The sequence below is a fragment of the Vollenhovia emeryi genome, unplaced genomic scaffold, assembly GCF_000949405.1.
Source record: "Vollenhovia emeryi isolate VEMERY1.0 unplaced genomic scaffold, V.emery_V1.0 DF939145.1, whole genome shotgun sequence".
NCBI classification, from domain to species: domain Eukaryota; kingdom Metazoa; phylum Arthropoda; class Insecta; order Hymenoptera; family Formicidae; genus Vollenhovia; species Vollenhovia emeryi.
In genome coordinates, this window is record NW_011967221.1 from 3,744,976 (window position 1) to 3,766,626 (window position 21,651).

Below are 21,651 nucleotides of genomic sequence, written 5' to 3' on the forward strand. Positions count from 1 at the left end.
GAGATCGAGTCTTCTGCCGGGGTCGGGCTTCAAGAAGTTCGAAACTTATCTAGAACGATTTTCAGACATGTGCGCGTGTCTCGATGACATTCGTCACTAACCTTTCGGATAGATAAAATCGATGATGAGATGAGACAAACCGAGAAAAAGGTCAACGCGATAGTCGACGAAATTCTAGATGAAGATCAGGAAAACGATTTCGGCGTGACACAAACCGAGACTTGTCCAGGAGGTTGCGAGGAACTAAATGATACGCCTAAAGAAGTAAAGCTATACACGCAAAGAATACTTCTCATTATTCGCGCGACAATTATTTTAAACAAATAGAGTTAAATAGGACCATTACAATATAAATCAAACAAACGAGAACGCCTTTAGGTCCAAGCAAGATGTTGGTAGCCAATAATGATCTAAAATGTGAATTCATTTTATATTATTATATTGGCTACCAACATCTTGCTTGGACCTAAAGGCGTTCTCGTTCGTTTGAATTATTTTAATCGATTTTTAAAGCAAAGCCAACGGAAAAGATTATATCACAGAGTTCCTTAAATCTCTCCTTTTTGCATAAAAAGATATCGCTCTATCGTCGAAAATAGTTTCGCAATGTCGTCGTAATTTTTGGCGACGCTAGAATGGAATCACGATTGATTGCGCTCGATTTCAACGAAGGAGGCGCGGGATTCGGGAGAATTCCCCTCGCTGCAGACGCCCGGGCGATGCAAATGCGGCGTGGAGAACTCGTCGAGGTTCTCGCTGCGCGTGATGGAGGCGATGCGCTCGCTGCAGCGCGACGTGGACCAGCCGTCCACGTCCACCGCCGAGGAGATCGCCGACTACATCCGGTCGCATTATCGTCACGACGGCGACCTTTACGCTCAGGTGCGGACCGCGCTGAGACAGGTCTGTTCTCAAGGGTCAGTTCCCGGCGTCGTTTCGTCGAAGGATACAACGCGTCTCTCGTGCACACGTCACTCGTACAATTCTCACGTGCCACCCAGATAGCAAGTTGACTATATTAGTCGCCATTTCGACCTCGAGATATCATCGGAAACATCCTTTTGACGTCGAATGACGAAACTAGGATCAACTTGTTATCTAAGTGAATAATTTTCCTTTCTATTTTTGTTATTTATGCTGTTTTATAACGCACGCCGAAAGAATGCAGATATGTAGCGTTTGAGAAAATCCTATCCAAAAGCGTTTAATAAATAACTCCTCCCTTTCTCTCGGGAAGACGCAATTGTTTGTTCGAGGCAACTGCTTAGTATTGCGCGACTTATCTTGTTCCCAGGCGATGCATCTATCGATCGATATTTCGATGCCAATTACATACGGCAGATATGATGCTACAATACCACGCGTACAATATACAAAATTGTTTCTAGCGCTTGAAAATATCGTAGAATACGACGTACATCCAATTGGCTCGCAAAACCGCGGCGCAAAATGTCACCGAGAGTTATACGTTTCTGATCCGACCTCAGCAAACACCAAGTAAAACTATTACTTTAGTGTTTGCTGGAACATTTTAATTCTTTCCTCCCTTTTCGCTTGGTATCCCGATAAACGGTGCGCTCCTTAGTTTCAGGAATAATGCTTAGTAACAAATTGACATTGCGGATGTTTCTTATTGCTGTGTCCAGGAGAGTTTCTTTTCTCCCATTTAGGGCCGGTTTTTTCAACCTTTTGGTAAATTAATAGTTAAATTATATGTCTATCTCCTTTTAATTTAAAGGACAAACCAAGACAAACGTATGTATAACGTGTTACAATAGTATATTAATTGAAATGGCACTTTTACATTATTTTGTTGCCGTTTGCGTGAACGCTTTTCTTCGGAAGGTCGATCTCTTCTGAAACCTCGGAATCGCGAGATCCTTGAGATCGAGTCTTCTGCCGGGGTCGGACTTCAAAGATCGGTCAATTTAACTATTAGTTATCTTTATACCAAGAGGTTGGAACAACCTGTCCTTAATCTTTTTAAAAAGACCTTTTCACAACAGTCGCGCCGTTCTAACAGATATGTCATGGAATTACTGAGCAACGAGTATCACTTGATCGGGCCCGTTGCAATCCGGACAAAGCGGAACGGCTGTTCCTGGGATTGCAGATATCGCGCGACAGACGACTCGAGAAGACACGAGTGCGTCGATGATGCGAGGGATGCTACGATCGATCGCCTTGGGGACTTGGGTCCGAGTCTTCACTCGACCAGAATATCAGCCAACGAAAGGGATACCGCGGACCGTCGCGGCAGGGAGTTGAATGCCGACGTCTCGGGCGTCCGAGGCGATCGTCGACGGCGCGACGCGATCGGGACGGAGCAACGTGACGCTTACGAGGAACCGATCCCCGGGCCTTCCAGAGGATTCACGAGGACTCCGTCGCCTGCAGGTGCGGGCAGAAATACGAAGAAAGCGCGAGTTGAAGGTCGAAGGGCGCATCGCGCGGATGAGGGAGATGACGAGACCGCGACCGAAGAGGATGTGGATTGCACTTGCGACGCCGAAGCCGTTGCTCCAGATGAACATTTGAGGATCCGATCTCCCGGTCGCGCCGTCGTTAGGAACCAGCGGGATGGACGTCGTCGCAACGATGTGGAGGAGGACGAGGAAGACGAGGAGAAAAAAATGAAAGATGACGAAGAGGACGAAGAGGATGAAGGAGAGAGGGCGCGGGAAGAAGACGAGGACGCGGAGGAAGATAGCGCGTACGAAGAACTGAGGGCGCGAGTTCCCCGCGGGAGAGCCGCGGCACGCGAACACGAGCTGAGGAGGTGGATCCGGCGATGTCGTGAGGAGTGCGAGCGACGGAGGGGGCGATAACGCGAGTCGGAAGTTCAGGACTGGGCAAACACATTTTTCAAAGTTTGAGAAAATGAGCCCGGTTATTATTTCCCTCGGCTTGACAATTAACTTCCATACGGCGTGGAAGTATAGTTAATTCGAAATAGAATAGATAACTCCAAGATTTTGTTGTTCCAAATCTTAAGAGATATTAAATTTGAAATAAACACTGTACATTTTTTGTCCAATACGAGAATTGTCTGTTGTCGTCTTAGTAACAGTTAAATTCGTTAAATGCCATTTACGAGTTAACAATAAGTGCGGTACGCAGTAAATGACGTACTTTGGAATTAAAATTGATATAAATGAAAATATAGTATCTTTTTTTTATCGTCGGCTTTATCATTTTAAATTAATATTATGATTGTTAATATTTAACAAATGATTTAGCGTGGGACTACAAAATTATCATTACAAATGTTACAATTCCGTATTGCGTCGTGCCTTCAACGATTAAATTTATCAAATCTGTTGATCTCGCGCAGAACCCTCAGTATACTTGACCGATCCTCTCTAGCATTTCTCGACAGGAATGGCTCCCAGCTGTCGCGAGATGCGCAGGACGCTTCCTCGTCGATCGGTCGGGATTAACAATCCGGATTGCAGACCGTACGAAAGCGCTTCCCGCACGTAGAATTTCGCGCGTTTTCGTCCTGAGGGGGAGGAATCGAATAGCGTGTTAACGATCAACTTTACTCGCCCCTACCTTATTTCTTCCTAATAAGATTCTCCAATATCGCCAGCAGTAATCAACAACGTCAGCGCTTTCTTGAACATATCTGGCATTTTTAATAATACAGAAAATTTATTGCGAAAGATGTTACCTCAGCCAGGGTTTGAACCTGGACTTCCCTACACTCTAGGCGGGTGTCTCACCAATTTGACAACCGAGGCATGTCGCAAAACACTGACGTTGTTTATTTCTTCCTCCCAGAGATTCCAGAGGACTAGATTTAACGATTTCGGCACATCTAAAGACGGTGTGCCGTTACGACTGAAATGATAAACTTCTTGTAAACATTATTAAATAAAACAAAAGTCTCCTAACGAGGCTAAATTGGTATGAATAATTAGTCTTACTCGCTCTGCCTGCAAAATTTTTACATTTTCTCATCATTTTTCATTGATACACAATAATAATTGCACAGAAAGAACAATGTAGCTGCTGTAGCTAAAACTTAGCAAAATAGGGACAGCTAATATTTTTAGTTGTGATAGCTCAATATTTTGCTACGACAGCAAACCGTTTGCTGTCGCACCTAATACAATAGGCACAGTAGCCAAATATTGAACTATCACAACTAAAATATTAGCTATCCCTATTTTGCTAAGTTTTAGCAGCTACATTGTTTTTTCCGTGTGTCTCCTATTTTCCATAAACTTCATGTAATTATTTGCTATTTAATTTTTCTCAGTACAGAGTTCCTAGACGCCTCAAACTTTGACAGAATCTTTTACAATGAAATCTACAGAATCAATTTGGATTCAAAAGGTACTAGCCGCTCTAAAAGTCTAAGCTTTCCGATTGGCTACAAGTCGCTTTTAGAGGCGCTTTTATCGAGAAAAAGAGGGTTCAAAATACAAGTCGGTGAGTTCATCATTTCAGTCATAACGGCTCGACATTTTCAAGCGAACTCATACGTACCATCGCGAACGGCTTTCGCGTAATCAGCGACGCCTTCCCTCGACGAGCTCCTAGACGCGCGCTCAGAAGGCCGACCTTTACCCGCGCGTGATCGCGACCGCTCGCAATCGTCACCGCCGACCTCCTCCTCGAGACTCGCGCGAATTGCCGCCACGTCGCGCCCGTGGATGTCTTTCCTTCTCGCGTGTTGCCTGTTGAATTTGTTACACGCGCAGTTTCGGTGCCTCGACTTCATGTCCGTGACGGCGCACTTGCCCAGATATCTGTACACCAGATCGTGCACCGTTGACCTTTCGATGTCCTCCCGCGGGAAACGCTGCTCGCCGTATCGCGCCGACACGGCTGACCTAATTGGGAATAAGTAACGCGAATCAAAGGCGATGAATAATCGCCGCCTCGAGATTCCGCGCGTCATTTTACTTTAACGCCCCCCCCCCCCGGGCGCGGCGCCTCGTAGGAAAGAAACGAATGAGCTTTTTGATCAATCTGATATTTTCGTGTCAAGATTGACGCGTAACTCGACCTGCATGCACGATCGAACGCAGCGCGATGTCGGCGCACGCCCCGCGGATGACCAGATCCTCGCTCCTCGGCCATGGCGAAGTAACGAGATATCGTCTCAATTTCAGGAGCGATCTAATTGATAAAAGACACAGGACGTACCGAAATTTGGATCAACGACGTGGAATGGTATTTTGTTTCTGCATTCACTTCTCGCACCCGCAACCATTGCGCGCGGACAGAGCGAGAAGGGGGGGGGGGGGGGGGAGAAAATAAAAGACGCGAGAAATCGCGAAGACCTATCCCTTCTTTCCGTTTCGTCCATTTATAATTTAGCCGGTAAAAGAAGATTAATCGAGCGCGGCAGTTTACCCGCGGTCGGTAAAATAGGGACCGCCTTTATCGACCGTCGGCACAAGCGCGGTCTTTAGTCGGCTGTTGCGAGAAAATCCGCCGGAGGCGCTGTCGTCGCGTTAGTTTACATCATGGTCGCCCTAGGATCGTCTGCAACTGTCAACGCCGATCAATTAGCGGCATAATGTCCAATAAAGTGAGTGTCTCGACGGTTTTTAACGTGCTGGCTCGGCCGCCGCGTCGTTCCACGCTCCCGATCGCGGGAGCGCGGCCCCGCGAGAATCCCGTCCCTCGCCGTCCGCTGTCAATTAACGCGCGAATTTGACATTTTGCACGGTCAAGGCTCCGCCGCTTCGCCCGCGTCAACCTCGAAACTATTGACATTTCCCCGCGTAGCTACGCGAAGAACGTTACGATAACGGTGCATAGACAGAGAAAGCGATAGTATCGATTCCGTATAATACATTATCGTTATAAAAAAACATCTCGTTACGGCGCATTCTTTATTAATTGAACCGAGGGACCTGACTCAGTTCCGGCATGTTTTATTCATGAGCCTCGATGACGTAAGAAACTGGCTCTAGAAACTCTAACGTTGCCCGCACGACAAATTGTTCCGTGCTCTAAGACTAGTATTAAACACCCGTGACAAATGGCCGGAATAAAAATCTCTCCTTTTATAAGCGCCGCCTCGATCAATTTTGTTCATTTCCCCACTTCATCAGTTGGTTAACATTTATTTGAGTTTACTTTAGTTAAATATTGAATACGTTTAACGCGAGCGCCATAATTTAATTGCCGGTATCAGATGCCGCTCGGTAGTCGCGCAACTGCGTCCTGCCAGTCTAGTGTACGCCTGTTAATTTTAACGCAACACTTTGTCAAGTGTAAGTTTGGTATCAATAATAATTTACATCTCCTTAGGGAGCAACTAAGAAAATTGGACCTAAAGATGACGTCAAGACGCGCGCGCGGTCGAAACCGAAAACGCCGTCGAGCAACGAGGGCAACGCAGAAACGCCGAAGAAGTCGGATTCCAATTCCCTGAGGAAGTCTCAGGCTGTCGAGCACAGAGGAGACGGAGACAGAGCGTCGAAAGCGTTACAGAATACCTCGACGAGGACGCAGCCGACCAGAAGCACCGTTAAGCCGTCCGTCGGGTCCTCTCAAGTTAAGACTGTCAAGCAAGTGTCCTCGACATCGAAATCTAGTCTGCTCAATGCCTCGTCCGGTCGCTCGTTAACGAAGAGCAATAGTACAACCACTAAGGCACGATCCGGAAATGCCCCGAAATCGAGCGACGACAGTACGGTCAAAAAGAGGAAGTCCAGAGAACCAGCGGGATATTCAGAGAAGAGAGGTCAGAGTACGATATACGTGCCGAAGTCGACCGCGAGTAAGCTCGGTGTTAAACCTAACGAGAAGATTGCGCAACTGGCGTCGAGGGACAAGGAGAAGTTGCAAGAGTTCCCTGCGCCCGACCGAACCAAGCCGCGAATATCGTCCAGAGAACGTAGGAAATCGAGGACGCTGAGCCCGAGCGAAGTTAGGATGCTGCACAGCGCCGTGAGGAGACCGGATGTCGTGGAAAAGGCGGAGCAAAGGAAAGAAGGCCGTTCTCGTACGCAAGCGGACGAGGCGGACTACGACTACGAGGACGATTTTGAGGTAAGAAAGTGGAGGGTGAGAAGGGGAGAAAACTTTAGATGAAGACGCACGCGCGGTTCTACCACTTTGCGTCATCTTTCAGGATTACGAGTCAGACTTTCAAGAATGCACCGACAGCGACACTCCCTCGATTAGCGAAAAATCAGATAGCGGAAGTAGTTCCCACTTGGAGCCTATCGAATTGCAAGCCCGAGAGAAGGTATTGTATATATACTTATCTACGTGTCGAGACGAGGTAATTCTCACGGAAATTATTCTTGCAGAAGCGCACGGAACACGCGAAGGTCGAAGAGGAACGTATGCTCGATTCGGGGCATTACGATCTCGCGGAAGCGAGAAAACGGGCGGCGCGAGTAGAAGCTGTGCTCCTAACGCAGTCCAACACGCCGCCGTTGCCCGAATTAAGGGAGCCAGTTGGCAAGACGTTTAGGTTTGTGATAACTAAGATCAAGTATCAGGACGAATAAGTGGATATTCATTTGCGGACTTGTCATTACTTGCACGTTTCTTGTCACATGTGATTGTTACGCTTTTACTCCGCACGCTTTTCTACAAAGCGGTTCGTTTTGAGAAATAAATAAATAAAATATAAAATACGTAGGTAATTTAATGTGTTCGCATTTATTTCGAGCAGCGACGACAGACCGGCGGAGAGTAAATCTTTGCCGTCGTCCGCCGACGAGGGCTTCGAGGACAGCCGTTCTGGGGACTTTACCAGATCTCCGCCGCTGTCGCAGGCGCCGCTTATCGATTTTCGTAAGCCGAAAGAGGAGCAACGTGAAGAGGTAATCCATTTCTCCAAGAGTGCGTTACAATATTAAATATTATATATGTAAATCAACACGTTGCCTTGTCTCTCGCAGAACACGCGAAAGCCTCGGAGCAGAGGCGAGGAATTGTTAGAGATGATAAAGCTGGACTTTATGGAATGGTCGTTACTGGAGTGCAACCCCATACCTTATGACGAATTCATAAGAAATTACGGGAAATTAAATACGCAACAAGTACGTGACGCGTTGTGACAAATTGTAGCGTGGACGATTGTTGATTGTACGTCTTGCAGGTGTTTACGCAAACCGGCGACGACAACATGGACATTGAGATACAAACGGACGAGGTGCCTTGTAAGAACAAGTGGACGCAGTTTCCTATAACTTGTAGAAAAAGCTTGCGTGATAAACAAGATATAAACTTATTTAGAATGGTAATAGTTCATGCGCCATTTGTGTGTGCCTGTAGAATATTGTCAAATATACAATTCTGAACTTTCTGAAAATTTGCAGGAACAAATCGGCGTCGGAAACGATTTGGACGAAACGGACGATATAAGTTTTTCGTCACGTCCGTCGTACGACGTGTTACGGTTAAACGATTTCCTTAATCGCGCGAGCGCGGTTGTATTGTCGTTGCTAGAAGAGAGAGAACACGGTGGCACCGTTTTTCAAAGCGACGTAGACGAGTTATCGTTCAGCGATGGTTTCGTGAAGCTCTCTGTAGATACAGTAACATTTTTAGCTACCAGGCCGGTTAAGATAATACATTATTCGAACGCCTTAAATAAAGTTCTGCTTACTATACACGCGCCAGTAGAAGAGGTACGTACTATTATACCATTTAATGTGGTTACAAAGTGAATCTTAATTAATCGGTTCGTCATATTAAACAGGAGATCGAAACTATAAGCAAGCAAGATTACATCACCGACTGTTGTATCGGATGCGTTTGGAATATTTCCGAACCATCGATGCCGAAGAAATTATTCTACTCGCAATGCCCTATTACCGCCTGTTGCTTTCACTTGACGAATTGCAACACGGTGTTCGCCGGGCTCGAGGATGGGTATGCGACTTGAGTCTTTAAAGCTTTCGCTGTTCTTTTGCATGAATCTAAAAATGAAATATTGAAACTAGGTCGCTAAGTCTCTGGGACCTCAAGGAGGACGAGATGTGGCATCAGAAGATTACGGATAAAGCTAACGAGTTTGATTGGGTAATCAGAACGCCTACTTACGCGACAACGGTGGAGCTAGACGCGCATACGTCGCAAGTTGTTGCGATACGCGTGCTGTCCAAGATCGAGACTGCCTCTGCGAAAGAAAGGAGCAACAAATTCGTTCCCATTCAGGTTGCCACTATTACAGCGTTAACATTGACTCATTAAAATTTAGTCCTACTCATCCACATTTATCTTTGAACGAATTTCACAGATATGTAGTTTAGACGAGGATGGTTGTCTCATAATATGGAGTATTGTGCATAACATGGGTATAAATATCGACGATCTGGGACTCTCTCACTGGGGCGACATAAGACTCGTAAATAATCAGAAAACGTTTCTGACGAAGAAAGACGCAGAAATGTAAATATAATAGGGTTAAAAATTGCTTTCTTGACAGGCTCGATTTTTATTCATGTTTAAAATCTCCTTAACTGTTCGTTTTTTTATAGAATGAACACGTTTGTCGATATGCATGTGGACAGTGCGAATACAAATAACATTTATATTGCGACTAACAGTACTGATGTCTTGCATGCTACTTACATTGGTAACAGAACTAACCCATTAACATATAAACCAGCTGAAATAAGTGAGTGGAAATAGTCTTATCACTTCCACGTATGCATTAAATATACACATCATAATAACATCAAATTACCTCGATTAAATATTACAGGTGAATGCGGTGCTTCAACTTGCATCGACGTTTGTCCTTTCGATCGATCCTTTTTCTGGGTAAGACTTCCTTCACAGTTTAGCTTCTAAATAAAATAAAATCTTATTTTGAAGTCTATCGACTTTTATGTTTATTAGGTCGGCTGTGATGACGGAACGATTCGACTTCATTACTTAAATGTGGAGAGACCGATCGTACAACTGAAAAACGAGCAGTATACGGACGAGATTAAAATTTTGCAATGGTCGAAAACGAAACCGTTGACTATATATACTTTGGATAATAATTCTCGGTAAGAACACTTCTCACGAAGTGAATAGAATTGCAAATGAAGAGATAAGAAGGCGCAATTACAAAAAGTATAATATAAATTATAAATTTAACAGAATTCACGTGTGGGATTTGAGTCAGAGTGATATTTGTCCTATACATACGTTATCTATGAAAAAGTTGGGGAAGATAAGCAGCATGCAGCTGTCTCCTTGCATAATAGATCAAGATATGACAAATCAATACCTGGTAAGTTTAAAAGCGCAAGCATTTTACGACTCGGTGGAGATTTTTAGACATGTTTTACAGTTTTAAATGTATTTGTTAGGCCCTTGGTACGGAATCTGGCAATGTGGAGGTACACAAACTCAGAAGAGGTTTCTGCTATTCAAAGAAAGAGGAATTTTTACAAGAACTGAACCTATTTTCGCGATACGTTTCGGTATCGTAAACGGAGATAGATATATGATAGATATATCGTCAAAAAGAGAATACAGGCACTAATAGTATTTCTAGAATTGTTATTTCAAGGACTTGAATGTAGAAAGATTCACAGATTTTATACTTCCAGTGTATACGTGCACTTGCAATGGTTACAACAGATCGTTGAGATACTAGTCATAGAAAGTAATACTTTAACACAATTGAACAATTTTAATCAACAAGGGATATACAATTTCACGTAATCCAATTTGTAAGATTTGCAAAGTAAGACGTAGTGCTAATCACATTTGATAACTACGAATAATATTGAATTTTTCGTATGTGCAATCAAGTACGTTTAAACTGTTATAATTTTATATATATATCTTACAAGCGCGTTATATGTAAAACGAATGAGATTTTTGCGCACTTATTCGTATCTTTCTATTATATACATATCACAATATTCCGTCCGGGAAAAATAAGTACTATTAAATGTAGATGAAAATAGTATTCGTATTTATACATACATTTATATAGTGTATCGTATAAAATATATTATATAAATAAGGACAAATGATAAGATTGTACAATCGAAATATACATAGAATTTTATACATAGCCTAGCCGATTTGACATCGTGCTTTTTGATCCATTATTGATGATACAACTGTGAGTCCATTATTGATGATACAAATGCGATATGATTTCATCTTAAAAATAAATGTAGAAAAAGTTTTTCATAAAAAAGCTTTCTATTTAATAATCAATTGTTCAATCGTTCGATACTCGTTGAAGGTAATTGTCCAACAACTTGCGATAACTTTGCTTGGAGATCTGTTATTAAACAATTGTTTGTTTCTTGTCATCGAGCTTAGATAATTTTAAAATTATCTGTCTACATAATCATTCATAATTAGAACAATTATACAAATAAAAGAAATTGAATATCCTATTCAAATGTAACAAAATTATTGTAGTATTGGGCGAGGTACATACATATATAAATAGTACACATATGTATGTAACATATATAAATATATTATGTGTAAATATATATACACATACATATCCAATATATATAATGTTATGTATGCATATATGTATATATAGCATTGCATGTATACATATATGTACATGCGCTATATATAAATATATGTATATAAAAATAAAATAGTATGTAACATATGTGAATATATTTTACACAAATATTGTAAAAAATATTTGTGCAAGTTATTATCCTAATAACTTAGATAAATATTTAAAGCCTATATCAAAATTATGAAAATAGGATTATGCATTGCTATTAATTTTACAATCTCCAAATTTTCTTGAAAGTGATTTGAATTTTCTTGAAAGTGAAATTTCGCTTAAAAGAGAAAACTTATTATTTATTCTTTTATGCAAAATTATTGCATCACCAATAACGAACTATCTTATATAATATATTGCATGGCGTTGTACTTTCATAGAGAGCATAATCTATCCATCCATCGTCAGCAGTTTAATAATCGGTCTAGAACGAAGACTATAATTATGAATAGAAAATGAGTTTTTGGCAGATGAGGTATCCGTGCATTAGCGGCACTGCAAACTTCTTGCTTCACAAACTCTTCCACGATTTCGTCGTAATTGCGTCCCTTTAACGTTTGATGGCCGTATAACTCCAAGTAGCGTGTGCCATCCTGCGACAATGAAACTTTTATGTATTATCGTATTTAAACGCGTCTACAACTATACTATTCGTTAATACTGCATCTTCTTCTGTCGAAAATAAAATAGCATCGTCGCAATTTTTTTACACGCAGATGACGTATGCGTAAAGAAAGATACACTTTTGCGCGATTCCACTTCGAGCAAAATTCGCCAGTCGTCTTACGTGGCTGTCATTTAACGGACGCTTCGGAAAATTTTCGCGAGAAAAAATGTTAAGAGGCAACGAAAAGCCTAAAAATGCTAAAACACGCGTTACTAACGTAATGTGCGACTACTGTTCCTGGATCAGTGAGCTCTTGGCCAGAATCAGCGCCGAGACGCGACTCAGGAAAAAGAAGAAGAAGCGGGTGGATCCGATTGTCATTGTTCACGGAGGTGCCGGGAGAATTCCCCGAGACGCACGGAAATTTATGCTCGACGAGGTTAAATTATTCATTATTTATATCGAACAACACGACTCTGGAAAAGCAATTTTGCAGAGCGCAAGAAACGTGGCTGTCTATATGACAATCCACTGCTCCTCTTATTTGGTCCTTTGAATACTTAGAGATTACACCGTTCAGGGAAGATTAAGAAAATCTTTTTTTTCTTCGTTTAATCCGATAAAGATATCGTTGTTTGTAAAATGATGAGATTGATGTTTAATGAATGGATGCAGGTGCAGAAGGCCGCAATAGCGGCGTATCGCGACCTGGTCGAAGGACGCTGTTCACTGGACGCGGTCGAGCGTGCGATTTGTCACATGGAGAGCAAGAAGTACTTCAATTGTGCGTACGGAGGCTCCTTGGATGCCAACGGGGAGGTTGTGATGGATGCTGCGATAATGACGAATGATCTCCGCGCGGGTTGCGTAGGTGCCGTTCGTAACATAGCTCATCCCATAACGTTAGGTTCATACCCTTTTTAACAAAACGCTCGTGTTGCAGAAGTCGGGTATCTAACTTGCTCAAAAGCACCTGAAACTTTTGCAGCCAAATTAGTCCTGCAGCAAACGGAGCATGTGCTGATAGTCGAGGCTGGAGCGCAAAAATTCGCCTTGGAGTCGGATGTTCCTATTTTACCACCCGGCCAGTTGATCGTCACCTCTGACTCGAAAACGTCGTTGCACGAAGAAGGGAATAACGGTAAAAGATAGCAAACGTGGGAAAAAACGCGAACTTTTTAAAAATATTAATCGCGATACTGATGAAGAAACGCAAGATACGAGAAACACGCGAGAACAACAAGACGGGGACAAACAATTCGAAAAGAAGGAATGCATACCGGGATGTGTGATTGAGAGACTCGGAGACAAGGAAGAAGGCGCTATCCTCGATGTCGCCGGATTGGACGAGTCCTTGGAGGTCGAGCCTGATTTTATACAGGTTGATGAACTTTTCTCCAATTTCTACGACTTCCTAAATTCAAATCTTACGCCCGTATCTAATTTGAAGCTTTACACATCACCTTAGACTTTATTGCCCGTCCAAGCCTATAGCTTATGGATGAGAGACGAAGAGATAGAAGAGAGAAGTGTTTTTTAAATACAAACTCTGATTCTCTCTTTTCTCTCCCTTTCCTTCCCTTGGGAGAATCTAATATACATTCGCTCCGAATATTTTACGTAATTAAAGTATTTTTACATTATGATTACTGTACGAATATTCGTAATACTTCCAAAGAAAACTACACTTAGCTCGGCGCGGTCGGAGCAGTGGCGTACGACCGGAAGAAGCGTCTCGCCAGCGGAACCTCGACGGCTGGGGAACCGGGGAAGCTGCACGGAATCGTGAGTGCGACCGGGACGGCGATCGGCTGCGGTATTTACGTAAACAAAGGCGGCTGCGTGTCCGTCTCGGGTTGCGATAAAGCTATATACAAGCACGCGCCAGCCCGACGGATACTGCGGCGGCTGCGGCAAAAGACGACGTTGATCGACGAGGCGGTCGCCGCGGTGCTGAACGACTTCGAGGGAGAAACCGGAGGAGCACTTCCGCCGGAGTCCGACGTGGGCGTGATCGCGTTGACCGGCGACGGGACGCCGTCGGTGTCCTTCAAGTGCCCGCATTTTCCATGGGCGTATTGCGACAGGGGTTACGTGTACTATGGATGCACGAGGAACGAGAAGTTCTCGGAGAAGATCGACGTTCTCGAGCGACCGTTGGACTGCATGTGCGAAGACTCGAATTAGGCGAAAGGCGCGATTCGCCGGAGAACCGTTGTCGATTTCAACCGGGGCAAATTTAACCGACACCTTTGACCGAAATACCTTTCGCGCCCCAACTGATTTGTATTCTTCAAACCCAAAGCATAATTTTGACTCTCTTCTTCCTTCCTTTTGTCATGTCCACACGGAGGTGTTGGCAAAGAAATTTTGTACAATTCTACCGATTTTTTTACGACGGTGTCTTCACTTCGATTTTAACTCGCTGGGTTCCCTTATAGAAATGTAAGCGAAATAATTACTGTACATCAGTAATTTCTAATAATTCAATTACTGAACTCTAGTAATTGTTCAGTGCTTTTTTCGTTCCCAGTTGTTACATTTCTGTAAGGGTTCTTCATTGAGTACATCTTGTTTTCGCGACAAAACTGCTCAGCATTCAACTTACAGGGAAGATAACACCGTGATTATCTTCGTACGGCCCGTACAACAAGAACGTGGGGGCCTGTCCGTTGAACTTTCTTCCAAATATTTGGTCCATTTCGAGCAGCATCGTGTAGATTTCCTGGCGTCTCAGATCCGTGATATTCTCGTGCGCCATTATCTGCCAAGGCAAAAAGGTCCATGTAACGAACAAATGAGCAGTGAGAATCCATATTTGCGTATCTATAACATTTGCTAAATCACGCTAAAAAGAAGAGTTTTACCGAGCCGAGGGACGTCCAAGCGAGCAAATATGAAACTCTTTTTATAGCTTCCGCCAAGGTTGGACCTAATACTCTGTACTTAGGTAATCGATTTACATTCTTACTATCAATCTTCTCGTAATAAAAATCACCTGCAACATCGAAAGACATTAGGTAACATGCAGAAATAATACAGAGAAGCCACTTAAGCTCGGGACAATCAGCGCAACTCACGGGCTTCCGTTTTGTTTTCTATGATCCTCAGATTGACGAAGGCAACGTCGACGATACCAGAGGCCAAGTAGTTAAATGCGCTTAGATCGTCGTCCGCCTGCTCCGCATCTGCAAAGTGATCGCAGTTTCGATTATTCGGTTACTCGTTTCCCTCGCGCTTTATATTTCTCTCGCGCACATTGTTCTCAGCAAGTCATGAGAATTTAAACGATACGTCCACTACGTTTGTACATTGTGCAGTGTATATCTTTATAATTACAGCTTAATCGCGACTGAATCTGTCCTCCATATCTCACCTTCCTTGCATAACGAGTGTAAATTAGCCGGCAGCTCGTTACTATTATCTTTGTTGTTCCAACCGAGGACACAACTGTCTTTGAAGAATTTCGAAATAGCCTGCGCGTCTGAGCAGTCCCAATTACTGTCAAGTTCGTTCCTCATTAACGTGACAAAAGCGTTCCAACCTGGGATCGAGAAATCAGAAATGGATTAAATGCAATTCTGAAACTGCGGAATACGAAATTATATCCCATCTGCATTGGGCCAAGATAATCGCACCGATGCTTCTGTAGCCCGTGAAGGCCGCCTTGGCGCCTTTGAGATCCTTCAAAACTCTGAATCTGGAATTCCTCTTGACAACCGCCGCGATTCTGTTCAATTCTTGCCGGTTGTTCGCCATCGCGTGGATGATAGGCTTCAGGCCCAACCTGCGGGAAAGAAACGACTTGAGAAATGCCCAAGAAAATACTCCCAATTTTCATTTGCGTCTACACTGGCCCGCTCGCTTCGCCTACATTCTGTCCTTGAGAAGCTCCTCGGGCCGCGCCAAGAAGATGTCCATCGTTTGGTTTCGTATACCCTCCACGCACGCTTCTCTGCTATCTTCCTGCTGACAGGAGATCAACGGTTCCACGCCATAGATGACGGAAGCGTCTCTTAGCCAGCTGCACTTACGCTTCTCGAGATTAGATACCAGACACCAACGTACGTCTCTCGACGGCTGACAACCCGTTCGGACGTTGGCGCTCAGGAAGTTTGGATCTTTAACCAGAACATCCATGTTGTTAGGACATGGAAATATCATCTAATATATTAATTTTCTTAACATTTCTAGGTGCTTTCTTTGTAGAGAACTCTTCTCTATCTGATTCTAATTTCCAGTGTTTATTCTACTGAACTTCATCCAATCTTAATTAAAATTTGTGGAGTTAATGATTAACAATTAAGTTATTAACGGATTCTTAATTTAACAAATTGCACATATTAAAATGTTCATATAGTCCAAGAAACTGTATTTAAAAAAATTATATCGTTGTCATAATAGATATTATTTGGTGGAAGGAAAGTTCGTGAAACTGACAATTACTATAGTCGTTCAGTGATTAGTAAAAAGCATATTTTTAACACTAATAATCACTACACGACCCTGCCGGAAATAATTCTACAAAACTATAAAATATAACTGCCAGAATCTAAGAAAATTTCTACGTAAATTTAAAAAGTGTTATAAAAATCAACATGAAAATGCTAGAATTGAAACACTTTTGTTCATTTTGGTAATATTCTACAAGTAAGCAGATGCTTTAATTCTTTAAGATTTGATTGTTTCTCAAATTTTGTAAACTAGTAAAGTTTTGTACTAATTTTTACAAAATTATACGTTTTCATGAAATTACTATCTGCAATAATTTCTTGATATGAGAACATTGTAATTTGTGGTACTATTTCGTAGATATTTTTACAAAAAAATACATGTTTCAACGAGGATAAAAATAAAAATGTCAAAAAAGATAAAAATATCTACAAATTTCTATTTTAAGTCAATTTTTGTAGTTATTTATAGAAATGTTTTCCGCTAGAGGAGCTCGTTGCAGTGTCTTATCGCAAAAAGTCGAAGATAAAATAGCCGTGATGTACAATATATACATTACATCGATGTAAGTAATCGTCGGGCGTTTGCAGCTCTTTCACGTCAGTCGAGGAGATGTAATAGTTCTCCATCAGTTGCAAGACTCTCGATTCCCAATCCATTGTTCTGTTCATCATCGAGTTCATCATGTGGGCGATATTCGCGGCGTTCGATCTAACGAAAAGGGAAAGGATTTTTTTAATCTTTCAATTGTACACAATTTCGACGTGAATGAGAGGCGTAAAGCTCTTACGGTCTAGCTACGATTACTGGCCACGGTTTCGCTATCCAGACGCAGGGTTCATTGAAGTTGAGCGGTTTCGTGGTACCGTCCGGGCATAGAAACTTGTAATCTTGCATGTCGATCATCTGAGCCTGCGTCAACGTCGGTAGTACGTTAGTATCGTGAGTCACATCACAGTTTTAATTATAATCTCTCAGATCGACTTGTTAGCGGCATCGGTTCTTCCCGAGTTCTTCGCTCGTTGTCTCAAGGACACCGCGCTCGAGCTGACCGTAGACTAGCTTGATCAGTTACCTTAAAATGCACTTTTGCATCGCCCAGTCTGACCCAAGCGACGTCGCCCATGCCGTCGGTGAGGCACATCAGGGCACCCTCTCGTCCATAGTACTTGTCGGTGTTGTAACAGCTGGCCGGCCTCTCGCAAGCGGCGCACAAATTCCTGTACTTGGATTCTGCGCAAACGATAATAAAAAAGTTTTTTTATTCCAGACATGACATGCTCAATTGGCACTGCACGAAGAAATGCAGAGTCTCGCGCACTACCGTACCGTTTAAATCGCGTTTATAAAGAACTCACGAATACACTCGTGTATACGCATTTAAAGTACAACGTTTGCATATGTTTGCAATTTGTTTGCAAGAATACATACTCAATTGATAATCGAATACTGTGTCTGCCGACCAGGGGCCAGCGATGCAAGCCGTCTCGAAGTAGTTGGACAGAGCGTGCATTCTGTTCTCGAACAGCGTCATGTTCGCGTCGCACTCCTTTTTAATTATCAGATTCTCGAAGTACTGAAATACGAAAGATCGTGGAATGAGCATGATTCGAACGAGCACGCTGATACAAGGAAAAGAGCTCACCAACCATCGAGAAAATCTTGGTCCAATCGTCAATGGTGTCGAGACCGGGATGACACAACCGCTTGCCTTTGACGTCCCATATTCGTTGCACATTTCTGTGCGCTATGGCCACTACTTCAAAACGATGATCATCTAAAAAACAAATCGTTTCATGTGAGATAATCGGAATTTCAATGGTAGATCTCGTAGCAGCAAATCGGCGCCGATTAATTTTCATTAAAAACATTTAAAGTTATTTTTGAACGAGATAAAATCAACAGGTTCGATTAGTATAATAATTGCACAAGAATTAATGCATAAGAAACAAAGAGAGCTGCATTATAATTGAGATTTGAATTCGTCTAAAAATCAATCGACATTCGACAAGGTGAGACACTTCATGCATTTTTCGCGCGATGTTTTTAGCTTAATTAATTACCCTCTAGGAAGAGTCTTAATTCATTTGTGACTAGTACATTGTACAGTTTGTAGTTTCTTATCGCCACGAGCTCTTCTGGCTCCAACACAGTGATATCGACATCACCATTGGTTACTCGACGTAAACAGCCAAATCTAGAAATCAAATTTACTTCCTTATGGAAAATATACTATTCTTCGGGACATTCGTATTCGGAAAAATTGATCGATCGGCAAGTCTCGCGGTCAAATCAGTCTTTTCGAAAAAGCCACGTCTCCACTTAATCCTTCAGGAACGGAGAACTACTTTCCAAATGACTCGTGTTATATAATACATATTATTATGTACTGTTATAAAGTATATACGTTTAGTTTGTTCGTAAACGACCGTCTCTGAAGATGTAGCTTTTTCGAGAAAGGAAAACGAAAATTTGTAAGCATTCCCTTATAGAAATGTAAGCGGAAATAATTATTAGAAAATTACTGTACATCAGTAATTTCCAATAATTCTGCAATTACTAAATTCTAATAATTGTTCTGTGCTTTTTTTCGTTCCCAGTTGTTACATTTCTGTAAGGGTTTAAATTGAAAGAAACATTTATCATTAGAAAAATTCCGTTATTTGCGTCATACTTGCCTATCAGCTTCTATCACACATTCTATCGGACTCTTAGCCAGCTTTGGACAGAGTGAAAGAATTCTTTGCGTAGTATGTACACTTTCGACTAGACAAAGTGTCCCTAAAGCATCACAATTTTCATTTTTAGTACACGGTTCTTCGACAGAAGAAGATACATATTTCATTAATATTTTCAAGTCTAGGTTTTTTTAATATTAATTACATTTTATATCAATTACATAGGGATAGTCTTGAATATAAGATCTGACTACGAATACTGGCCTAGATTTGCATGATTTCCCAATATTGCACCAATGTATTGTGCTACTAGGGGAAGAGCATGCAAAAATAGTAAACATTATAGTTAACCGCAAAGTATACGCGCGCGTATCTTGCAATTTTCTTTTACGATCTACGTGTTGCAATTAATTACATAATTTAGCGGTTTGCAACCGAGAAATAGAGAACCGTCCTTTTCTCCGAACGACACAGACTTTCTTATTATAATTTCAACGTTCGCTCGTCGACGGATTATGTCACGTGCTTCGAAAAATTCAGTTCGCACTGCACATTTTGAAGAGCTCGTAGTGCGGTAATAGAATAATTTCATGGTATTATCGGCGGATTCTCGTCTTACTTACACTTGTTAGCGGTGACGTACTCGTAGCTATCTACGAGAATAATGACGAGAGAGAAAACGAGCCAGCGGCAAAGACGAAGATCCATGGTTGATCCCTTCCCCACTGCCATCCCTTCGAACAGATGTCTTTAACAGAATTTCCCAAGCAGAGATTTCCCAATTAACGTCACCGCGCTCGCATAATGATTTATTATTTAACGCGGCCGCTGTTATCGCGCGAGGCACAAGCGCACGGTAATCGCGCTATGATACAGCTATCGTCGAGCTATATTTTGCTGAATCAACACGCGCGATCGGAGCCGCCCGTAATTCTAAGCGTCGCGTATAATTCGCGGTAAATTATTGCCCCGCTAATTAATTAATTTAACGCGGCCTCGCGCGGCGAAAGGTCGTCGCTTTATCACTTTCAGACCCGCGAGACCCCGCAGCGCGTCAATAAAAGTATATTTAGGAAGGACGTCCGGAATAACAACGTTCATTTCTAGAAACACATCCCAAGTGACCGCACCAGCGATAACTGCCGAGATAAATACGTTTCAAACGACTTCGAAATGTAATCTTTCTTTAAGGACGGCAACTGCGATCGCACGGGTGTGTGTAGAATAAAGTACGCGACGCGAAAGAGCGTGACTTTTCTCTCGTTAAAACACAGAAGGACGACGTGGTTTTGCCGTTCGGAAATTTATTGTTGTCCAGAGGAGCGCGAATCTCTCGACGTAACTTTCCGCGATGCGAGGTGGAATCGTCGGGTTTCCTCGGGTTCGGAGCACGCGCCGTGCCGGTGCCAAAATGTTAGTCGGCGGAACCGCAACACTTTCGCTCTCCGTCCTTGAGACTTTTTGCCGCCGCGAGGAATGCCTTTTTGCAGAACCGACCGGACCGCCCGTGCACGAGGGAATCCACGCGTGATCAGGCGCGCCGGTCGTAATTAAAAATTAAAGTCGACTCTCGGCTCACAAAACGCGAAGCTATTTACCCGCAATTAAGCATTCACATCGGCCCAAGCCTCGAAGTGTATATTCTCCGACGAGTTTTACCGTCGCTCGTGCCGCTCCAGAAATTCCCCAAGTGCGAACGCCTCAATTTACGAAGGGGTGCTCTCGCCTCTCCCGTCCTCTCCGGTCCCGAGGAACGTCGATTCAACCTGAAGACTCGCGCTCGATCTCTCGGCTCTCTCATCGCGTGCCCTCACACCGAGTTTCTCGCCATGCTCCCTCACCACGGCTCCTCTTGTTTGCTCAGCGGCGCTCCACGGGTTGGCGAACACGAGTGACGCGCGTTCTCCACTGAGACTACCGCTCGTGAGAAGACGCGCGAGGACTAGCGGTTGAAAATACCATCTGACACGCGACCGCGAGTAATGAACGCAGGCCGCACTGAACATGAAAGGTCCGCGGACGAGGCGGATGAGACGACGGTCGAGCCGAAGCTTCCGACTGTCCGGCGACATGTATCGCGCGCGGCCGACGATTGTCCGGTGCCGATCTGACGGAAAGTCCAAGTCTGCGGGGAGCTGGAATCATCAAATCTGGTGGGAGAGAGAGAATGAGATGGAGAGAGAGAGAGAGAGAAAAAGAGAGAGAGATTAAAACACAATGAGAGACTTCTGCGTAATACGCGCGCGCGATGCGTGTTGCGTTACGAAAGCGAAGGCAGACCATGCTGACAATGAGAAGAAGAGGTAGAAGGAGGGGGAGAGAGAAAAAGAGAGAGAGAGGAGGGGGAGAGAGGAGGGGGAGAGAGAGAGAGAGAGAGAGAGAGAGAGAGAGAGAGAGAGAGAGAGAGAGAGAGAGAGAGAGAGAGAGAGAGAGAGAGA

General features: G+C 43.2%; 5 protein-coding genes across 10 annotated transcripts; 3 read left to right on the forward strand and 2 right to left on the reverse strand.

Moving 5' to 3' along the window:
- The first annotated feature begins 129 nt into the window (after positions 1-129).
- LOC105566440 (RNA-binding protein 25-like) lies at positions 130-2,828 on the forward strand. Its single transcript, XM_012020443.1, has 3 exons — positions 130-264; positions 673-917; positions 2,024-2,828. The coding sequence occupies exons 1-3, from the start codon at positions 130-132 to the stop codon at positions 2,826-2,828; spliced, it is 1,185 nt and encodes a 394-aa protein (XP_011875833.1).
- On the reverse strand, positions 2,800-5,225 carry LOC105566423. Its single transcript, XM_012020418.1, has 3 exons — positions 5,158-5,225; positions 4,495-4,841; positions 2,800-3,502 (listed from the first exon to the last, which is right to left on the reverse strand). The coding sequence occupies exons 2-3, from the start codon at positions 4,727-4,729 to the stop codon at positions 3,363-3,365; spliced, it is 375 nt and encodes a 124-aa protein (XP_011875808.1). The 5' UTR covers positions 4,730-4,841; positions 5,158-5,225; the 3' UTR covers positions 2,800-3,362.
- A 251-nt stretch (positions 5,226-5,476) lies between these two features.
- Positions 5,477-11,010, forward strand: LOC105566425 (WD repeat-containing protein 60). Of its 3 annotated transcripts, none has more exons than XM_012020424.1 (16): positions 5,477-5,545; positions 6,274-7,017; positions 7,100-7,216; positions 7,281-7,447; positions 7,652-7,802; positions 7,881-8,021; positions 8,081-8,221; positions 8,301-8,612; positions 8,684-8,856; positions 8,928-9,141; positions 9,224-9,375; positions 9,465-9,604; positions 9,692-9,750; positions 9,829-9,983; positions 10,078-10,210; positions 10,290-11,010. In XM_012020424.1, the coding sequence occupies exons 1-16, from the start codon at positions 5,534-5,536 to the stop codon at positions 10,410-10,412; spliced, it is 2,934 nt and encodes a 977-aa protein (XP_011875814.1). In that variant the 5' UTR covers positions 5,477-5,533; the 3' UTR covers positions 10,413-11,010. The 3 variants fall into 3 exon arrangements, 2 of the variants coding, with proteins under 2 accessions (XP_011875814.1, XP_011875813.1); XM_012020423.1 differs by lacking the exon at positions 5,477-5,545 and adding an exon at positions 5,977-6,199; XR_001009297.1 differs by lacking the exons at positions 5,477-5,545; positions 9,465-9,604; positions 10,078-10,210; positions 10,290-11,010 and adding an exon at positions 5,977-6,199 and having other exon boundaries at positions 9,829-9,853.
- Positions 11,011-11,547: 537 nt separating this feature from the next.
- Positions 11,548-21,330, reverse strand: LOC105566427 (transferrin). 4 transcript variants are annotated; one of them, XM_012020426.1, is made up of 16 exons: positions 20,873-21,330; positions 19,837-19,947; positions 19,214-19,316; positions 18,599-18,732; positions 18,185-18,312; positions 17,967-18,111; positions 17,611-17,768; positions 17,326-17,447; positions 17,095-17,246; positions 15,958-16,204; positions 15,722-15,870; positions 15,460-15,627; positions 15,164-15,271; positions 14,951-15,081; positions 14,692-14,847; positions 11,548-12,069 (listed from the first exon to the last, which is right to left on the reverse strand). In XM_012020426.1, exons 1-16 carry the CDS (start codon positions 21,012-21,014, stop codon positions 11,881-11,883), a joined length of 2,343 nt encoding a protein of 780 aa, XP_011875816.1. In that variant the 5' UTR covers positions 21,015-21,330; the 3' UTR covers positions 11,548-11,880. The 4 variants fall into 4 exon arrangements, with proteins under 4 accessions (XP_011875816.1, XP_011875818.1, XP_011875819.1 ...); XM_012020428.1 differs by having other exon boundaries at positions 19,837-19,961; positions 20,873-20,955; XM_012020429.1 differs by having other exon boundaries at positions 20,812-20,883.
- On the forward strand, positions 12,079-13,830 carry LOC105566426 (isoaspartyl peptidase/L-asparaginase-like). Its single transcript, XM_012020425.1, has 3 exons — positions 12,079-12,522; positions 12,759-12,990; positions 13,072-13,830. The coding sequence occupies exons 1-3, from the start codon at positions 12,310-12,312 to the stop codon at positions 13,233-13,235; spliced, it is 609 nt and encodes a 202-aa protein (XP_011875815.1). The 5' UTR covers positions 12,079-12,309; the 3' UTR covers positions 13,236-13,830.
- Positions 21,331-21,651: the final 321 nt, after the last annotated feature.